This window comes from Aquarana catesbeiana, linkage group LG12 (genome assembly GCF_042186555.1).
Source record: "Aquarana catesbeiana isolate 2022-GZ linkage group LG12, ASM4218655v1, whole genome shotgun sequence".
NCBI lineage: Eukaryota > Metazoa > Chordata > Amphibia > Anura > Ranidae > Aquarana > Aquarana catesbeiana.
Genome location: NC_133335.1, coordinates 227702196 through 227721703, shown reverse-complemented (window position 1 = coordinate 227721703; position 19508 = coordinate 227702196). Strand labels below are relative to the sequence as shown.

General features: G+C 46.9%; 1 protein-coding gene across 1 annotated transcript in view; it reads left to right on the top strand.

Annotated features, from left to right (window-relative positions):
• Positions 1–18473, top strand: part of LOC141113633 (alpha-N-acetylgalactosaminide alpha-2,6-sialyltransferase 2-like) — a 77910-nt gene extending 59437 nt beyond the window's left edge. The window contains exons 5-9 of the mRNA XM_073606853.1: positions 383–521; positions 4145–4248; positions 4674–4757; positions 15572–15671; positions 17219–18473. Of these exons, the coding sequence (XP_073462954.1) occupies positions 383–521; positions 4145–4248; positions 4674–4757; positions 15572–15671; positions 17219–17389 (598 nt within the window). The 3' untranslated portion in view covers positions 17390–18473. The remainder of the gene's footprint in view (positions 1–382; positions 522–4144; positions 4249–4673; positions 4758–15571; positions 15672–17218) is intronic.
• The last annotated feature ends 1035 nt before the right edge of the window (positions 18474–19508 follow it).

Below are 19508 nucleotides of genomic sequence, written 5' to 3'. Positions count from 1 at the left end.
CAGTTCACCAGAGAGGGATCTCACTGGCGCAGTTCACCAGAGAGGGATCTCACTGGCGCAGTTCACCAGAGAGGGATCTCACTGACGCAGTTCACCAGAGAGGGATCTCACTGACGCAGTTGACCAGGGAGGGATCTCTTTGATGCAGTTGGCCAGAGTGGGATCACTGATGCAATTGGCAAGAGAAGGATCACTTTGACGCAGTTGGCCAGCATAAGCATGGTTGCACTATACGCTAATAAATGATGTATAATAATAATAATAATAATAAAAAATTATTTATATCAGTGTGCAGACTCTTGGATGTACCCATGTCCCTTCTCACCAATGACGTGTCCTGGCATGCCGGGCATTTTCTTACGGTCATGTCTGTTATCTGCAGGGTGAACGGGGCCATTACCACTGGTTTTGAAATGGACGTTGGCAATCGCACTTCCTTCTATTTCTTTGGCACAAACACCATGATGAACTCATTAGCGGCCTATGGGCATCGAGGGTTCAAGAGCATACCGCGCACAGTGGTAAGAATAGCGGCATTTTCAATATAGACATTTGCCCCTCCCCCACCTTTTACGCATTTCACGCATCCCACATTTCAAGTATCCCACATTTTGGCCAAGTATGAAGCCACACCCCCTCCTTGTGTGAGAGGAAGCTCCGGTATTTTTAGGGATCGGTTCTATGGAGCAGAAACTCTCATTTTTCAACATGTTCTGGAAATAAATGTATCTATTCTTTTACATGTTTTGTAGTGTATTGAGGGTAGTTTAGCTTTTAGCTTTTTCATTTAGGGGTGTACTTATAAAAAATAAATTTAATAACATGAAACTGCATGTAATTTGTTCTGTGCGCATGGCCACAAAATGAAATGTTACTAAGCTGGTGTCTTTCCAAGTTAAGTTCTAAGGCAGGGGTGCCCAACCGCTGGCCCGCGGGCCACATGTGGCCCGCAGCACCCTCCGATGTGGCCCGCCATGTCTTGCTCTGAGATGGCGGGTCAGCAAGCTCAGATCGCGGGTTCCCGACCCCCCCATCTCCGAGCATCAGCGCAAAGAACTGAGCCGCCTCTAGAGGAAGCAGTGCCGATGCTTCCTGTATAGCGCCGCTGTTCTGCCGAGAAAGTTCCCCCCGGCGGATAAGGACTCCCCTGTACTGCGCAGTCAGCTGTACACGGCGCCTGTAACAGGGCCCCTCGCGGGCCCGCTTCGCTCGGCATAGTTTTATTCAAACTCTATGTCCACTTGGATGGTGGGGCTTGAACCTGGACTCGGTGCGCAGGCGCCGTGTAGAGCTGACGATCAGCTGTTCAACGTTGGAGTCTTTCGGCTTCTCCGTATTCGTCCGTACTGCGCAAGCATGCGCAGTACAGGGGGGTCCTTATCCGCCGGGGGAACTTTCTCGGCAAGACTCTGATACCAAATGTACTCCGCCTGTGACAGGAAGAATCGGCTCTGCTCTCTACTGCAGCCGCATGCTTCTGTCACACTAATGCACGGGAACCCGTGATCTCGGACACCAGTATCAGAGCCACCAGTACTTGTCACCAACCACCAGTACCAGGTACCAGTACTTGCCACCAGTACCAGTCACCAGTACCAGGTACCAGTACTTGCCACCAGTACCAGGTACCAGTACTTGCCACCAGTACCAGCCACCAGTACCAGTACTTGCCACCAGTACCAGGTACCAGTACCAGTCACCAGTAACCAGTACCAGGTACCAGTACTTACCACCAGTACCAGTCACCAGTACCAACCACCAGTACTTGCCACCATTACCAGTCACCAGTACTTGCCACCAGTACCAGCCACCAGTTCCAGCCAGCAGTGCCTGCCAGCAGTATCAGTACCCACCAGCAGTACCCGCCAGCAGTACCAGTACCCACCAGCAGTACCAGCCAGCAGTATCAGTACCCACCAGCAGTACCAGTACCAGCCAGCAGTACCAGTACCCGCCAGCAGTACCAACCAGCAGTACCAGTACCCACCAGCAGTACCAGTACCCACCAGCAGTAGCAGTACCAATACCAGCCAGCAGTACCAGCCAGCGGTATCTGCCAGCAGTACCCAACAGCAGTACCAGCCCTGAAGGACAGCCAGCAGTTATAACCACCTGAGGGACAGCAGCAAGCAGCTGCAGGAATCCTGAGGAAGAAGTGAAGATCAAGGGCAGTTGAGATGCAGGTAAACCGCTGTGCATCCGTGTGAAAGCAGCCTTAGGCCCCTTTCACACGATCGGGTCTGCCTGTCTGTTTTTCAGGCGGACCCAATCAGACCTCCCATTCACCTCTATAGAGCGGCAGATGTAAACAGACTCGTGTCTGCTTACACCTGCCTATCTGCAATCCGATCTGTCCCCTTCTGTCTGGGCGGATCAGAGGGCCCTTAGGGTAGAGCGGGCTGCATCTGTGTCTGCTCTACATATGCAGAGTGGACACAGACCTACCATCCGCCCGCTACACTCATTGTGGCCCGCGGCCGGTTACCAAGTCACTAAAGTGGCCCTCGCTCCTCAGAAGGTTGGGCACCCCTGTTCTAAGAGGTTCTTCATTCACAAGAATAATATGGAGAAAATACTGCAGTTAATACAGTTAATAAGCATTTACTTCCTCTGATCATCGGCTCCCTCTAGTGGCCATAATGCAGTATTTTCCTGAAACATCTGACCTGGAGAGGAAATAGCTCAGTAACATTTAATTCTGCCTCCATTCGCAGAGAACAAATTACATGCAGAATTAATAACTCTGTGAATTTTCTATAAATACATTGCCTACAGTGTCATTTGGCTGGCTGCCCACAGAGCAAAACTATATTTTCCAGTCCCCTCGATTTAAGCAGTTGGTGGGTTTAATGAATGAAGGTTTAACGATACAGTGTTTTGTCACATTTTTTGGCCGGTGTTTGATATGTGCAAACAGAGATCACAGAAATACTTAAAAGTATAACATTTATTAAAAGTAATGACAGATACAGATAATATTAGAAAATATAACAAGAATACTTAACTAAAGATGCTGTTCCTGCCACGGGTCCCTCCATAAAGGCGTGGCCAGGCAATCAGACCAGATGCAAGCTTGTTACATGATAAAGCTCTGGATAAGACAAAGACCTTACAGGTTTTGGCTGTGGTTTATAGATCCTGAATATAAGGAAAGATCTGCCTGCCTCCCCAGTCCATGGTGTGCAGGCAGTGAGGAGATGATGTGCTGTAACCTTTAGCAACCAATCAGTAAGCAGTAATGATGTGCGCTAACCTCTTGCAACCAATCATTGAGTAGTAAAGGATTTTTAGTAACCTCTAGCAACCAATTAGTAAGCAGTAATAATGTGCAGTAAACTCTAGCAACTAATTGGTGAGTGGTAAGGATGTCCAGTAACCTCTAGCAACCAATCAGTGAGCAGTATTGATGTACAGTAATAGCAACTAATCAACAAGCAGAAATCATGTGCTGTAACCTCTAGCAAATAATCAGTGAACCATAATGTGTGCTGTAACCTCTAGCAGCCAGTCAGATCTGCCTGCCTCCCCAGTCCATGGTGTGCAGGCAGTGAGGAGATGATGTGCTGTAACCTTTAGCAACCAATCAGTGAGCAGTAATGATGTGCACCAACCTCTTGCAACCAATCATTGAGTAGTAAAGGATTTTCAGTAACCTCCAGCAACCAATTAGTAAGCAGTAATAGTGTGCAGTAACCTCTAGCAACTAATTGGTGAGTGGTAAGGATGTCCAGTAACCTCTAGCAACCAATCAGTGAGCAGTATTGATGTACAGTAATAGCAACTAATCAACAAGCAGAAGTCATGTGCTGTAACCTCTAGCAAATAATCAGTGAGCCATAATGTGTGCTGCAACCTCTAGCAGCCAGTCAGTGAGCGGTAATGATTGGCCCCAAGAAAATTTTTTCCCAGGGTCCAATCAGTATCAAAGACGGCCCTGGGGGTGGCGCCCATGCGCCCTGCATTACAGGCCACCACTGATGTGAAATATGCAATATCCCTATCATTTCACTACAAGGAAGGTTTAATTATTCACTTTACCAACCCCCCCTCCCCCACATTCCAAAATTTTGCAGGGGGTGGAAATCTAGGTGTGCATGTCCTTTAAATCCCGCCTTCACCTTTGCATGTCGTTTACCGTCCACAGGAAACCCGCTTCATCCTCTTACCGGATCATGACAGAGATTATTTATTAGTCCGAGCTGCCCTTACCAACAGCATCGTAGACCGCGGCCGAGATAAAGGCAAAGAGTAAGTAGATGGACTTTCCATGCAATCTCCATTTCTCGAAGGCTGCCCATACGCTACAGGGGTCTAATTGTAAAACATTCACTGGACGAATGTCAGAAGAATACATGCAAAGGTGAACACAATTTCCCTATATATTTCTTCTAATAGATCAGTTCCTGTATCATCAGCTCCATCTAGTGGCCAGAATGCAGAATGTTTTCTCATTGATTTTTTTTTTTAGGAATCAATACAGCACTTTGGCCACTAGATGGAGCTGATGACATGGGAACTGATCTATTAGAAGAAATACAGGGAAGTTTTCTCATTTTATACTGATAAAGCTAAATTAAAATTTACAATCTGAAATAGCCATTGCTGTGTGAATGGGGGGGTTGTGGCTGATTTTTCCCCCATCTGATCTCTGACATCGCTCTTCTCTTCCACAGTCCGGCGCGCTATTTTGGCAAAAACCTGACGACGGAACATTTCAAGATCCTGCACCCGGATTTCATGCGTTACCTGAGGAACAGGTGAGTCCACGCCCGTGCCCGGGGCTCCGGAGTATCTGAGGGTGAGGGGGGGGGGGGCAACCGACGGGTCAGCTGACCTGTACCAGTCCTGCCCCTCTCTGCAGGTGAATAGAGCGAGTCCGTACAAGGATGAGGTGTATGCAGATTATTCTGTCCTGAGATGGTCATTGAGGACTACAATGGGGATTTCCCATCACTACAGAGATTTCCTCTTACTTCCTGCCGTGTCTCCAAGACAGAAGTAAAAGGGAAATTTCCCCAATAGGACGCAGGAAGTGAAGAGATAAAAACTCTTCCCTACACTGTTCAAAACCTAAAAAATGTTAGCTCTGGATACACTTTATATAGGCACAAGTGTGAGCTGCACTATGTCCGCTGCAGACCGAGAGTCGCCATTCATGAAGCAAGGAGGAGGAAGCATTTCCCCAGTCTCCCCTCCCCCAGTGATCAGACTGTACATTGTAGAAGGAGGAGGAAGCATTTCCTCAGTCTCCCCTCCCCCAGTGATCAGACTGTACATTGTAACTTTGTAGAAGGAGGAGGAAGCATTTCCCCAGTTTCCCCTCCCCCAGTGATCAGACTGTACATTGTAGAAGGAGGAGGAAGCATTTCCTCAGTCTCCCCTCCCCCAGTGATCAGACTGTACATTGTAACTTTGTAGAAGGAGGAGGAAGCATTTCCTCAGTCTCCCCTCCCCCAGTGATCAGACTGTACATTGTAACTTTGTAGAAGGAGGAGGAAGCATTTCCTCAGTCTCACCTCCCCCAGTGATCAGACTGTACATTGTAACTTTGTAGAAGGAGGAGGAAGCATTTCCCCAGTTTCCCCTCCCCCAGTGATCAGACTGTGCATTGTAGAAGGAGGAGGAGGCATTTCCTCAGTCTCCACTCCCCCAGTGATCAGACTGTACATTGTAACTTTGTAGAAGGAGGAGGAAGCATTTCCTCAGTCTCACCTCCCCCAGTGATCAGACTGTACATTGTAACTTTGTAGAAGGAGGAGGAAGCATTTCCCCAGTTTCCCCTCCCCCAGTGATCAGACTGTGCATTGTAGAAGGAGGAGGAGGCATTTCCTCAGTCTCCACTCCCCCAGTGATCAGACTGTACATTGTAACTTTGTAGAAGGAGGAGGAAGCATTTCCTCAGTCTCCCCTCCCCCCAGTGATCAGACTGTACATTGTAACTTTGTAGGAGGAGGAGGAAGCATGCACTTCATCCCAAACTCCTCGCTGGCTCTTACATTGCTGCTGCTCCGGCCTCAAATGTAGAACTGTGACTGTTCCTCCAGAGCAGGGGGTCTGCTGGGCGCCCCTCTATATCAATGTATCTTCCAGATGGATACATTATTTCTTTTCTTACTCTGAAAAAAAATCAGTGAAGGGAACACAGGAGGGATTGAAATCATTCGTGGGTTCGACGACCAATCGTTCTTTTAAATATTAATACTTCATTGCCCGCATAACTGGGGGCGTGGCAGGGGTGTGTCCTTCGCCAACTTACTTGAGGCTAAAAGGTGACCCGCTTTTCTCTTCTTAGGAAGACGGGAGGTTTGGCTCTATTTAAAGCGGAACTTTGAGCATCAGAAACCAAAAACACTATTTCATTATGTAGCCAAGGGTTTGCTAATACAGTGGAACTTCGGATTACGAGCATAATCCGTTCCAGGAGTATGCTCGTAATCCACTGTACTCGCATATCGAAGCGAGCTTTCCCATTGAAGTTAATGGAAACGAAAATAATTTGTTCCGCATTGACTTCAATGGGATGCAATACCGCATGCAGCCAGAGGCGGGGGGGGGTGCCGGAGAGCCTCGGAAACGGCCGAAAAGGCCCAAGGGACACTTCAGCTGACCTTGGCAAACCTCGGAAAGACTCCGTTCACGAGCCTTTCCGAGGTTTGCCGAGGTCAGCCGAACTGTCCTCGGGCCTTTCCGTGCATTTCCGAACGGCGACTTTCGGCTCTGCTCGCTCCAGCGCCCCCCACCTCAGGCTAAATGCGGTACTGTACACCGCTTTTGGCCTGAATCCTGCTCGTTTTGCAAGACAACAACTCGCAAACCAATATAGTGCTTGGTTTGCGAAACGCTCGTTAACCGCGTTACTCGCAAACCGAGGTTCCACTGTACGGTATAAAGCATTACAGTTTTTATGGTTTGCAAATGAGTCTGGCTCCCTCTAGTGTCCTTTTAATGCGGTTAGGACTTTCTTTTAATTCCTGAGAAACAGCGCTGCAAAGCATTGTGGGAAATGTAGTTTGAAAGAGGAAGTGACTCTGTTGGATGGATCAGCCCTGAATTACAATACAGACAATGCAATGCGCTCAGCACTGCATGCTGGGAGCAGTAATAAAAGGAACAGCGTGGCCATCTTTCGCTCTCTCTGGATGCCATTCAATACCTGCCAGCAGGAGGTCCGTGTGTGTGACCAGAAGACTGTGGCCTATACAGCGCGGAGCAGGATCGCAAGCCTCTGAGGGGCTTCAGAGTGCAGCTCTGCCAGCTTAGCAAGCGGATCGGTGTGCAGTACCAGGACATCAGGAAGTTTTCCTGCATTCCAGCCGTCCGGAGGAGCGGTACAGCGCGGCGGCGCCATCTTTTCCTCAGACCGAGACATCAGGAGGGGAGTCTGGACGGAGCCTCACAGCCTCTTAGTCTATTGTGGTGAGAGGGCACCTGCCCATTTCAGTAAAGTGCACTGTTTGCGGAGTGAGTTATTTACAGAGACTTGTAGTTCCACAGAAGTGATTCTACTTATTCACAGGCCACATACAGCTGAATTCTGGGGCTTGTTACTCCCTGTACTGTAAGGTCAGTGCTCTATTACACTCACACATAAGGAGGAAGTTACCAGTGTCATATCTCTTCAGTTACACAGTTATCAACGTACCAGTTTGCTTTCTTTCTTTTGCCCTGTTGGATTACAAATACTGCAGTTTAAACTACAGGCTAGCTGAAGACATCTGGAGTCAAGGAACTTTTATCATCTTTTGCAAAGCATCAAGGTTCTACTTTGTAGTTTGAACATTGAATTAGAACCTAGGGGGAGCCCTTGAGTACAGGTTAAATATTGCATTGTATTATTGAATGTAAGTAATATTATATTGCAATTTGGTGTGTGTATTGAGGCCTCAGTGGGAAGGTGTTTAATATAGGTTTTGGAGCATTGTTAGAATATCATAGTTTATGAATGCATTTGAGTCTTTTGAGAATGATTGACTTGCTTATGTATATCATCATATATTCTAAATATGGATAAAGTGAAATATATATGTATAGATTTTTACATATATTTATGTAAAGATTTGTTTAAAGCTTTATATGCATTTCTTGGGATAGCTTCAAAAGCAGTTCTATGTAGAATTCTCCTGTGGTATCAATTAGTCTCACCTCCCCCATCTCATGAGAAGAAAAGTTTTGTATTTCTTTAGAGGCTAATAGTTTCAAGTTTTAGTTAAAGAACATCATTTCTTTATATTACAATATTTCTTGATTAGGATTATTATTAAGAACATTCTATATACTGATATGTAGTAAGATTTTAGATGTTTAAAGGAAATGTGTATATTGTAAGTTAAATGATTCTTACTTTAGCTACTCTCACATAGTTCATAGCCCCACCCTTAGGAATGTTGGAGGGAATGAAATTACTCATTGAAAGTTCCTGGTTTTTCTGTAGGACTATAAGGCAAATACAAACCTTTTAGCAGACTAGATAGGAAAAGGGAGGGGTTGGTTAATTGTAGGAGTACAGACAGGCTGTGGCTGGAAGAGACATTTTTTCCAGCTTTCCACGAGAACACATTCACACACGTACATCTCAAGACATTGAAGCTACTTTTACACACAGACATATCTGATTTAAACTTCATTTTAAGAATAATCTATTTTTATATTCTACATTTTGACATTGATCATTAAGTTTACAGTTTCATATCTAGGCTTGTGGTTATCAACTGTCATATATTGTTTGTGTTCATTCATATTGTTCATTTGTGTTTATTACTCACTCTACTAAAAACTCGTTGAGTGGTTCAGTGACATTGTGTGAGTTTCTCATTGATAACATCCTATTACAGCATGGAACCCAAGCTGTCAGAGGTATGAGAGGATCTGCAGAGTCGGGGTAGTCAGTGGGGTATAGAGTCAATCAGCAGCCCTCATGGGGGTACCGCTACAATTAATTTTTAATATTCAAAGCAAACTCCCCCATACATCCATATCTCCAGCCATCCATGTCTTCATCCATCCATGTCTCCATCCATCCATGTCTCCATCAACCCTGGTCTCCATCAACCCTGGTCTCCATCCATCCATCCATCCATGTCTCCATCAACCCTGGTCTCCATCCATCCATGTCTTCATCCATTTATGTCTCCATCCATCCCTGGTCTCCATCAACCCTGGTCTCCATCCATGTATGTCTTCATCCATCCATCCATACATGTCTTCATCTAACCATCCATGTCTCCATCCATGTCTCCATCCATCCATGTCTCCATCAACCCTTGTCTCCATCAACCCTTGTCTCCATCAACCCTTGTCTCCATCAACCCTTGTCTCCATCCATCCATGTCTCCATCCATCCATGTCTCCATCCATCCATGTCTCCATCCATCCATGTCTCCATCAACCCTTGTCTCCATCCATCAACCCCTGTCTCCATCCATGTCTTCATCCGTACATCTATGTCTCCGTCAACCCTTTTCTCAATCAATCCATCCATCCATGTCTCCATCAAGCCTTGTCTCCATCCATCCATGTCTCCATCCATCTACCCATCCATCGTCTCCATTCTTTATTTTGTTGAGAAATCATTTTAAAAAACAACCCCTAGCATTTTTGCCCATGGCCATCTTGAGTAAGGGCAAATTATTCATGTAGCATTTACTTCCTGTAATCAATCTGCCCTTAGCTCAAGTATGCAGGCAGGAGGGTGTGCTTAGCTGAGTAAACCCCTCCTCCACTCCTGAAGACTCCTGGGATGTAGGTCATCATGTTGGCTAGGCAAGAAACCAGGAAGTAACTGAAGAAATGTTAAAAAAAAAAAAAAGTTTAGAACCAGTAAATATAATTTTACTTTCCTATCTATTTACTAATGATAGCAGCACAAGGATTCAAAATAATCAATATTGATTGCAAGAGTGAAGTTCCACTTTAAGAGGATCTCCACTGTTGTACAGCATTGTCCTGAATTCAGATACTCTCCTCCAGCAGATCCAAGTGCAACAGCTCAGCTCCTGCAGCACCATCTTGGTCTTTCCTCATCAGTAGCCGGCTGCCTCCTCCCGTTCAGGCAGCCCCCCCCCCCCCCGATGTGTCCTGAGGCCTCCTGAGATGTGACAGGTAATCCAAGGAGGCTGCAGGAGCGGGGACACTTCATCATCATCTGGACAAAAATGGTAGCAGGGCTGGAAAAAATAAATAAATAAAAAAAGAGTGGGAGGGGAGGAAGTCTATGTTGCCAAGGTATCTCTGGAGGGTCAAGGTTCACTCTAAATGTACAGTGCAAAGAACAATAACTGACAACCATCAGCCATTTACAGCCTCTAGTCAATGCAGATTATTGGGCCAGCATGACCCTCAGCGATAAGTTGGGTCATTCCATACTGTGGGCCGCAGAAGACACAATCACACTGAACTTTGAGGAACTTCTTATCACTCTGAGAGATTTTACAGGATTCTTAGGAAATCTGCAATCAGAATCAACCTTTACTCTCATTGACCGCGCTTTCGCTGCTCTGACTCGGCAGAAATCCGGGAAATATATAGAGCAGCTGGTCCCAGCATGCTTTCTGCCTGACATTCTCTGCAGAATGCTGCATCTGCCAGTCTATGGCTACACTAAAGACACCAGAAATTACTGCCAAATCTTGAGTAGTGTCAGGCGCCCACCTCCTCCTAATGTCCATGTTGGACCAACCTCTGTTGTTCCCCTTTGATGAGCTGGTTTTTGGCAATGGCTCCCCCTCCCTTCTCCATGGCCTAAAGCCTCGGTACCAACTTATCGAAGGGACAATCAATAAACAAGAGGGAGGTCAGTTTTTTACAGGATGGAGCAACCACCTTCAGTATCTGTGACGGGTCTAAAGTATCCTACAGACTTCAGAGTCAAACAGAGCTCCAAATGATCATCTCAAGTCCATAATTATTTATTTTTGGTAACATGAAGAATGGAATTCCAACGCATTTCGGGGGCCAAGTGATCCTCCTTCATCAGGGCTTGGTCAAAATTCTCATTTTCTCTGATACCAGAATCCTGAGAAAAATCCAAAAGAGATGGCCTGGTTACTTCTACTGAGAGATTGTCCTCCAAGAGATAAGTCTGAGAAGCTTGGTCCCTATCTGAGATACTTTGATAATAAGCCCAAACCCAGAGGAAGGGGGATTACTTGGTCCCTGAAATGTGTTGGCTACCTCTGTTCTTCATGCTGTCACATTGTCACCAGTAATAAAGCAGAATGGATATTATGGTGATGGTTTGGCGCCAAGTTTGTTGACTTCATTGTGGACGTCTCCATTCGAGGGGCCCCTACTCTGTGGGATAAACTCTGTTTTTTGAGCTTGAGCCTCCAAAGTCAGATCATAAAGTTCTGCTGCCATCTTGTATTTGGCAGGATTTAGATCCGAGTCCAGCACCTCAGGCTCACTTTCTACTTGACTTCTACAGATTTCAGAGGACATTCCGTTATTGAAGCTTGACCAAACAATGAAAGGTCTTTCCTCAGATCCATAGAAAATGCTTCCAATGGAAAAGTGAGAGCTCTACCAGACACCTCAATGCCAGCTTATCTTGGTGGAAATGTTTATTATTGGCCAAATGATTCTTCCTCTGACAAACCAGACCAAAGGATGTTTGCTGATTGGCTAACAACTGCTGACCAATCCAGATGGTTAAAAGCAGTTGATGTTCCACTGGTAAGCATCCAGAATGTGGCCACAGATGGCTGAGTAACTACAAGCTGCACTACCAGTTGTGTGGTCATTGGTGGATCTCCAGGCCTCCTGTGGTCAGGAGTCCTCGTTACTGCGCCATAAAAGTTCTCAGCTTGTTGGGAAAACTCCCTGCCAGTCGGCTCTGCTCTTTCCTGCTTCTAGGGAATCTACTTAGGTGCAACTGTCACCACCACCATCTTTCTGTCTATCATTTCCAAAGAAAAATCTGCCCCCACCCCCCAAGCCGGATGTGATCTCTGGATCAGATAATGGTGTCTGAGCTCCTCCTTCTTTTTCATTAAATAAAATGAATAAAATTCCTCCTGCCAGTCTATGTATTCCCTTTCCATCTTATCGACTGTATATCAAAAAGTCAACATTAGAGGCATGGGCGTGCTTCGCAATGTGACCTCTGGGCACTGCAAGTAACACGGCTATATCAGTCATCACACCCAAACAAAACAGACAACATACCGTTGTACGCGTTCCTGTAATTCCATAAAACATTTCTTGTACTTACTGCAAATACCTTTTCTTGGAGTTCATTGGGAAACATGGGGTTAACATGTTGACAGGAAGTGCTGTGGCATCATACACTCCCGATGTACTCTCAGTGCGGCGCCATATTGTTTTCATTTTTACATTGAGCTCCTATGGAGGGAACTACTAAAGGATGAGAAGCCCAGGAGTTGGTTGGTTCAGGTACTGGCCTTAGTGCTGGGCCCTGGTTGTCACCAACAGCCAAGCTGCGGAGAACCACGGAGTCTAGGCGCTGCTTTAAAATTGCGCTGGGACAAAAGACGGTCATAAATAGATCAAAATTCAGCCAGTTCAGTGGGTATCGGCCAAAGTTACATCAACATGCGGCCATCCCCGAAGTAGTTGGAAAACTTCTGTCTATTGGCTGTGGCTGCTGATCAATTTATTCTGGCAGCGCCGAGTCCCCACCATCAGAATACAGTGTCCTGGTGAGAAGGGACTCCTCCATCCACATTGCTTGGCTGGAGGAGCAAAAAAAAAAAATGAACTGTCTATGGCCAGGTAAACAGCCGCTACCCCTAGATATGCCACATTTTTTTTTCTTTTATTATTTATATTCAGGAAAAAAATGTACGAGCAAAAAATAAATTAAAAAAAAAAATTAAAACATTAAAACAGAGAAAAAACAAAAAGCACAAAACCCATACCAGTAAAAAAAATAAAAATAAAAAAAATAGTATATCAGCAAAATAACAAACCAATGCCAACAAAAAAACCCACAGTATCCAAAAACAAAAGTACCTACAAACAAAAACAAAAAACAAAAAAACCCCTAATATCAGCAAAATAAAAAGCATAAGCTTAAAAAAACCCATATCACAAAATATAATAATAATAATAATAATAATATATATATTTATATTAAAAAATACTTAAAAGTCCCTATCACCACAAAAATAAATAAATACATTTAAAAAAGCCAACAAAAATATCCATGTCAACAAGAAAAAAAAATACCACTGCTGAACTTCAGCTTTGAAAAGTGTATTTTTTAAATATATACAGGACATAAATCACAGTGCTAGATATAGACTCACAAAGTGCAGAATTGTTTGACAGCCTTATTCCTAAGAATGACAATTACTGGGTGCCATTTCCCAGACATCCCTAATGGCTCATTACATTCCTGTTTTGCCTTTGGCTTTTTTTAGTAAAGTATTTGATGAGCTATTCGTCTTCTGAAACCGTGTGTACATTTGTTCTGTGAAAAGGAGGGGGGGGGGGGCAAAAACAAATATTATTAGGCTATTTTCTACTGAGGTTGAATGTTATTCATTATACAGAACAGAGTGAATCAGGAAACACCACATTACGGCCACTAGATGGCGCTGATGATCCTGTAAAAAAAAAAAAAAAGAAAAAAGAATTTTTATTTACTATAATCATCGGCTCCATCTAGTGGACATAATGTGGTATGAAGAATAACATTTGACCTGGGGAGAAAATAACCTAATAACAATTGTTTTTTTTTTCTCTAACTCACACAGAAAGAAGGTAAATGCAGGTTCACAGGACATATAGCTCTGATCTTATTCTTATAAGTTCACATGTAAAGTTTTCTCCTCCTATACATCGATGGTTCAGGCAGATTATAATGATGGAGTTACACTTTCAGAGGTTGGGTTGATGATGATCTGCTGCTGTAGGTTCACATTCAGGTCACCTGGGTGGGTCAGTCCTGTTTTGTCAGGTACAGAGTTCAGGTTCCATCAGAAGTTTCCCGCACTCACATTGTAATATTTACATTGGAGAGATCCTCCCAAACACTACAATGACGTTCTGCCGTCGCCCGTCGGACAGACGCAGGTTAGGAGGAGGTGAAGCCTCTCCTCACTCAACCTTCACTCACATTTGTGAGCCTCAGACTCCGTTTTGGCGCCAACTAAAGAAAACTGGCATCATGTTCTGCGTGCCGCAGCTTCTTCTCCTCATACCAGACTACCGGGAGAGAGAGGGCTAGAACTGGGGGCAATGGGGCAAATGTGCAGGGGGAGGGGTCTGCAAACTAACGAGGGTCCCCGGGGGCAACATCTGGCCCAGTACAAGATTCTACTCGGCCCCCAGCAGCTTGTCCTGTATTTGAATATTGTGTTTCCAGGAAGCAGTCGGGCCGCCAGCACCTTAACAACCAATGAGCGTCCAGGACACACAGCAGCATTCGTTGTTATGGTACTGATCAAGGACCACCCCAACATTTAGAAGAGAACCTGCTCCATGTCCTACCCTCTGCCACACATAGACCAGAGGGACCGAGGACTCACTACTGTGACAGGGGGACCTCTGATGGGATGGGGAGGGCCTCTGATGGGATGGGGAGGGCCTCTGATGGGATGGGGAGGGCCTCTGATGGGATGGGGAGGACCTCTAATGTGATAGGGGGGGATGGGACCTTTGATGCGATAAGGGAGGGGAGAAACTCTGATGTGATGGGGGAGACTCTGATGTGAAGGGGGGACCACTGATGTGATGGGGGGGACCTCTGATGTGAAGGGGGGGACCTCTGATGTGAAGGGGGGGACCTCTGATGTGAAGGGGGGACCTCTAATATAATAGGGGGGATGGGACCTTTGATGTGATAAGGGAGGGGGGGACTCTGATGTGATGGGGGGAACCTCTGATGTGATGGGGGGGGCCTCTGATGTGATGGGGAGGACTGGACCTCTGATGTGATGGGCAGGACCTCTGATGTGATAGGGGGGATGGGGCCTTTGATGTGATAAGGGAGGGGGAGACTCTGATGTGATGGGGGGACCTCTGATGTGAAGGGGGGGACCTCTAATATGATAGGGGGGATGGGACCTTTGATGTGATAAGGGGGGGGCCTCTGATGTGATGGGGGGGCCTCTGATGTGATGGGGGGGACTGGACCTCTGGTGTGATGGGCAGGACCTCTGATGTGATGGGGGGAGGACCGCTGATGTGATGGGGGGACCTCTAATGTCATGGGGGGACGGGACATCTGATGTGATGGGGGGGACCTCTGATGTGATAAGGGGGATGGGACCTCTGATGTGATGGGCGGAACCTCTGATGTGATGGGCAGGACCTGTGATGGGCGGGACCTCTGATGTGATGGGGGGACCTCTTATGTGATGGGGGGACCTCTGATGTGATGAGGGGGACCTCTGATGTGATGAGGGGGACCTCTGATGTGATGAGGGGGACCTCTGATGTGATGAGGGGGACCTCTGATGTGATGAGGGGGACCTCTGATGTGATGAGGGGGACCTCTGATGTGAAGGGGGGGAGGGGGGATTCTGATGTGATGGGGAATTTTTTTTGCCCCACCCCCACTGAAATTTCCATTGATAGATTCTAATGCTGCCTTCTGCTCTCTTCTCAGGTTCCTCTGGTCCCCCATCCTGAACACGAAGAGCCGAAGTATATACAGACCCTCCACTGGAGCCTCTATTCTCCTGGCTGCTATACACACTTGTGACCAGGTGAGGGAGCTCTTCATCAAGGCCATTCCTCACTAGAGCCAAGCAAACCAATTCCTGCCAACTAATGCCGCGTACACACGGGCGGACTTTTCGACCGGACTGGTCCGACGGACCGAGTCCGGCGGACAATGCGACCATGTGTGGGCTTCATCGGACCTGCAGCGGACTTTTTCGGTTGAAAATCTGAAGGACTTTAGATTTGGAACATGTTTCAAATCTTTACGTCGGAACTCCGCCGGACCCATTTCCTATCGAAAAGTCCGCTCGTCTGTATGCTAGTCCGACGGACGAAAACCGACGCAGGGGCAGCTATTGACTACTGGCTACTGGCTATCAACTTCCTTATTTTAGTCCAGTCGTACGTCATCGGGCTTTGGTGTGATCGCGTGTAGGCAAGTCCGTTCGTTGGGGAAAGTCCGTTGGAATTCCGCTGATAGTCCGTCAGATAGTCCGTCGGACTAATCCGGTCGAAAAGTCCGCTCGTGTGTACGCGGCATAAGAGCTCACCAAAAATCACATCGTCCAATCAGCATCTTTCAGTTTCTGCTGCAGAGCCTATCAAAATGTTTCAGTTATTCAGTTAAAAGAAAAAACTAAATCCAGGAGGTCCTGATTTATAAAAATAAAAATTCACACATAAGCAATAGGCATGGAAGGCCAGTTTAGATTTATACTGGATACTGGATCACAGACTACATTTCACCATCAAATTAGACACAACATGAAATATGCAGCATGAGTGCCAACTTGTGGCTGCATCTGTTACTGCAAGAAAACTCTGAATTCCCCATGACTGATGGTCGGTGTCACGCAGACCGACAAACTATCATTCTTCTCCTTATGCAAAGCACTTACGAGGGATGGCTGCCCTGGGCACTGTGGTGTCATGTGCGTGGGGGGGACATGCCACGAGGAGATGGGAGAAGGGATTTGCGTTGGGAGGGGGGAGGTTGGAGGGTGGCAGAGGATAAGAATTGTTCTAGGAGGGGGAAATTAGGAGGGGTGCTAGGAATGGTGATGGGGGGGGGGGGGATTTGTGCTGAGAGAAATGCGACCCATGCAAGTCAATGGGGTCCTACCTACCCTGCAATTGCGTGTAATGCACTTGGCTGCAGCGCGATGGTGCAGCAATAAAACCAGGCAGTGAAGAGGCACCATATCGCTGCAGTCACTTTTCAGAGGGGAGGCGAAGATAGATGCCCATATAAACTGAACCTATGGGTAATGACTCCGCCTCCTGAACCAAGATGTCCCTGTGGGGTCCATGGAGTGTCCTCATAAAGGGGGGCATTTTTGCCCAATGCTGGTTCTGCAATGTACTGATGAGGGGGGGGGGGGCATAGAAGCGATTGGTCAGCCATACAGCCGCATGAACGCTGGCAGCCAACAGTCAGTACTGTAGGTAATGCCCCTCCCCCGCTGTTGCTGACATATGAGATACGTCAGCAGCAGGTAAAAGGTTGAAGAGTTTTGGTAGATCTGGAGGAGATTGTACAATCAGATTGTATGGCGTCACCTTCCCATTAACCTTCTCTCTCCCTTTTCAGGTCAGCGCCTACGGCTTCATGACCCCCAACTACAAGCAATTCTCCGATCATTACTATGACATCATCTACCACAAGGTGGCTTTCTACTCCAACCACAATTTTCGGCTAGAGATGAAATTGTGGCAGGATCTACACAAAGCGGGCATCATCACCCTCTACATGAGGGACTGAAAACTGGACTGTGACACCCCCCCCCGGAAAGTCCCAATCCGGGAACTGGAAGACGTGCCGCCCCTCCCCTATCTGCCCAGATTAATGACCAGCATGGCAGCGCCAACCTCACCGCCGTGTGACTACATTGTGCTCTTTGTTCAGAGCTGAGACTCGTCAGCCGACATTCGGTCACTGAGAGGAAATGACTTTGCTGGATGATGGATCCTCTCAGCTTAAAGGGGGAGACCACCCCAACATGAAATTATAACTTCAGGTGGAGCCTGGCGGGCTGCATCAGTCCCCAACTTCTTCTATATGACTCCAACCAGCAGGATCTCCCCATGTCCTTCCCGACTCCTTCCAACACCGTGTGTCCCCCTCTTCCTGATACATCCTCCAGACCCCAGAACTCAGCACAAGGATGGGGGGGGGGGGGGGGGCGACTCCTCATAATGGGCACCGCGGGTGTACAGACCTGGGAACTCAGCACAGGGGTGGTGGAAACCCCTCATAATGGGCACAGCTGGTGTACAGACCCAGGAACTTGGCACAGGGATGGTGGGAACCCCTCATAATGGGCACAGTGAGTGTACATACCTGGGAACTTGGCACAGGGATGGTGGGAACCCCTCATAATGGGCAAGGTAGGTGTACAGACCCGGGAACTCAGCACAGGGATGGTGGGAACCCCTTAACTCAGGGATCTCATTCAGCTGCTCTTTGAAGAATGAAGATCTGTTTCCTGGAGGGCCCTCACTACCAAAATGATGTCCCTCAATTATCCTAAATAAAGGTGTTTGCAGCGGGAGGAGTAATACTGTAAATCCGAGAAGGAAACTCCATTGTGGGGAGATTTTGGCTCCGGAGTTCCTATCACTGACATCCACTAATAGGTGAAATGCCTCTATAGACAAGTATAAAATGCTACAGAAAACCGTCAGAATCACTGACAACCAATCAGAGGGATTCGGGATCCTCCATGATTTCCTCCTGGAGGGAAGATTCATTGATTGCACTATTGGGAATAATTCTGTGAATGATCGGATACAATGTATCACTTCTGTATTATTTATGATTAATAAATTATATTTTTGTTTTTTCACTCTTGGCTTCATTATGACAAAGAATTGTGAATCCACACTGATGGGTTCAGGGAGATCACATGACGGATCTGGATTGCGGGCTCAGGGGGGGCACCCCCCCAAACACTTACCTGAGCCCGTCAACACAGCAGACACCCCCGTAACCCATTTTATACTCATTGATCCTGCCAGAAGATCTGTTCTTTTTCCACTTCCTGTAGGAGGAAGACATAGGGATACAGATGGCAATAAAAACCAGACAGGGGTTCTAACCAACCAAAGCTAAAAAGATATGTTTAAACCCCAAGAGAGGCTTTAGTTTAAATCAGCTAAAATACATTCCAAGGACATCAAAACAAAAAGCTGCTCAATTTCTTACAGTTTCTTTTCTTTAGAAAGCAGCCACAGTCTGAGTAGGAAAGCCTGTCCCTTGCCAGCATACTGTGTAGAAGCAGTGGTCTCTCTGCAGAGGTCAAACATTCCTCTAGCTCTGTGCAGAACCAGAGCTCTCCAATCAGCAGGAAACATGAGCAGCAGTGGTGATTGGTGGTAATGTTTTTTTGGGGGGGGTCAAACAGTGCACCCGCAGCCCCCCTCAGTCCGGTCGGTCGGAGCACTTACCCCATCCATGGCGGGCATCACGGGCGGCTTCCCCTGCTCTCCTCTGCGGGCATCACAGTGGCGGGCAACATGGCGGCAGGCATCACGAGTGGCTTCTCCTTCCCATGCTTGGCGGCTTCTGTCTCCTCCCTCCTCCTCGGCGGCCAATTAGAACGCTTCTCCTTTCAGACAATCAGGAAACGAGTCTCAGACCTGCTTCCTGATTGGCAGATAGGAAATTCAGTGTGAGAATAGCAAATATTCATTCGCTATTCTCACACAACTGGGTGGGCTTGGTTTGCATTCTTCTGTGCCCCGAGCCCATCCTATTTTGAAGCCTATTAGAGCCCCCCCCCCCCCACTGAAATTCATACATCCGGCGTAAAGGGGCCAATGTATGGATGGAGGGGGGGGGGGGTCGCCCTTAATGGACGAGCCGCCTTTGATGAGCTGGT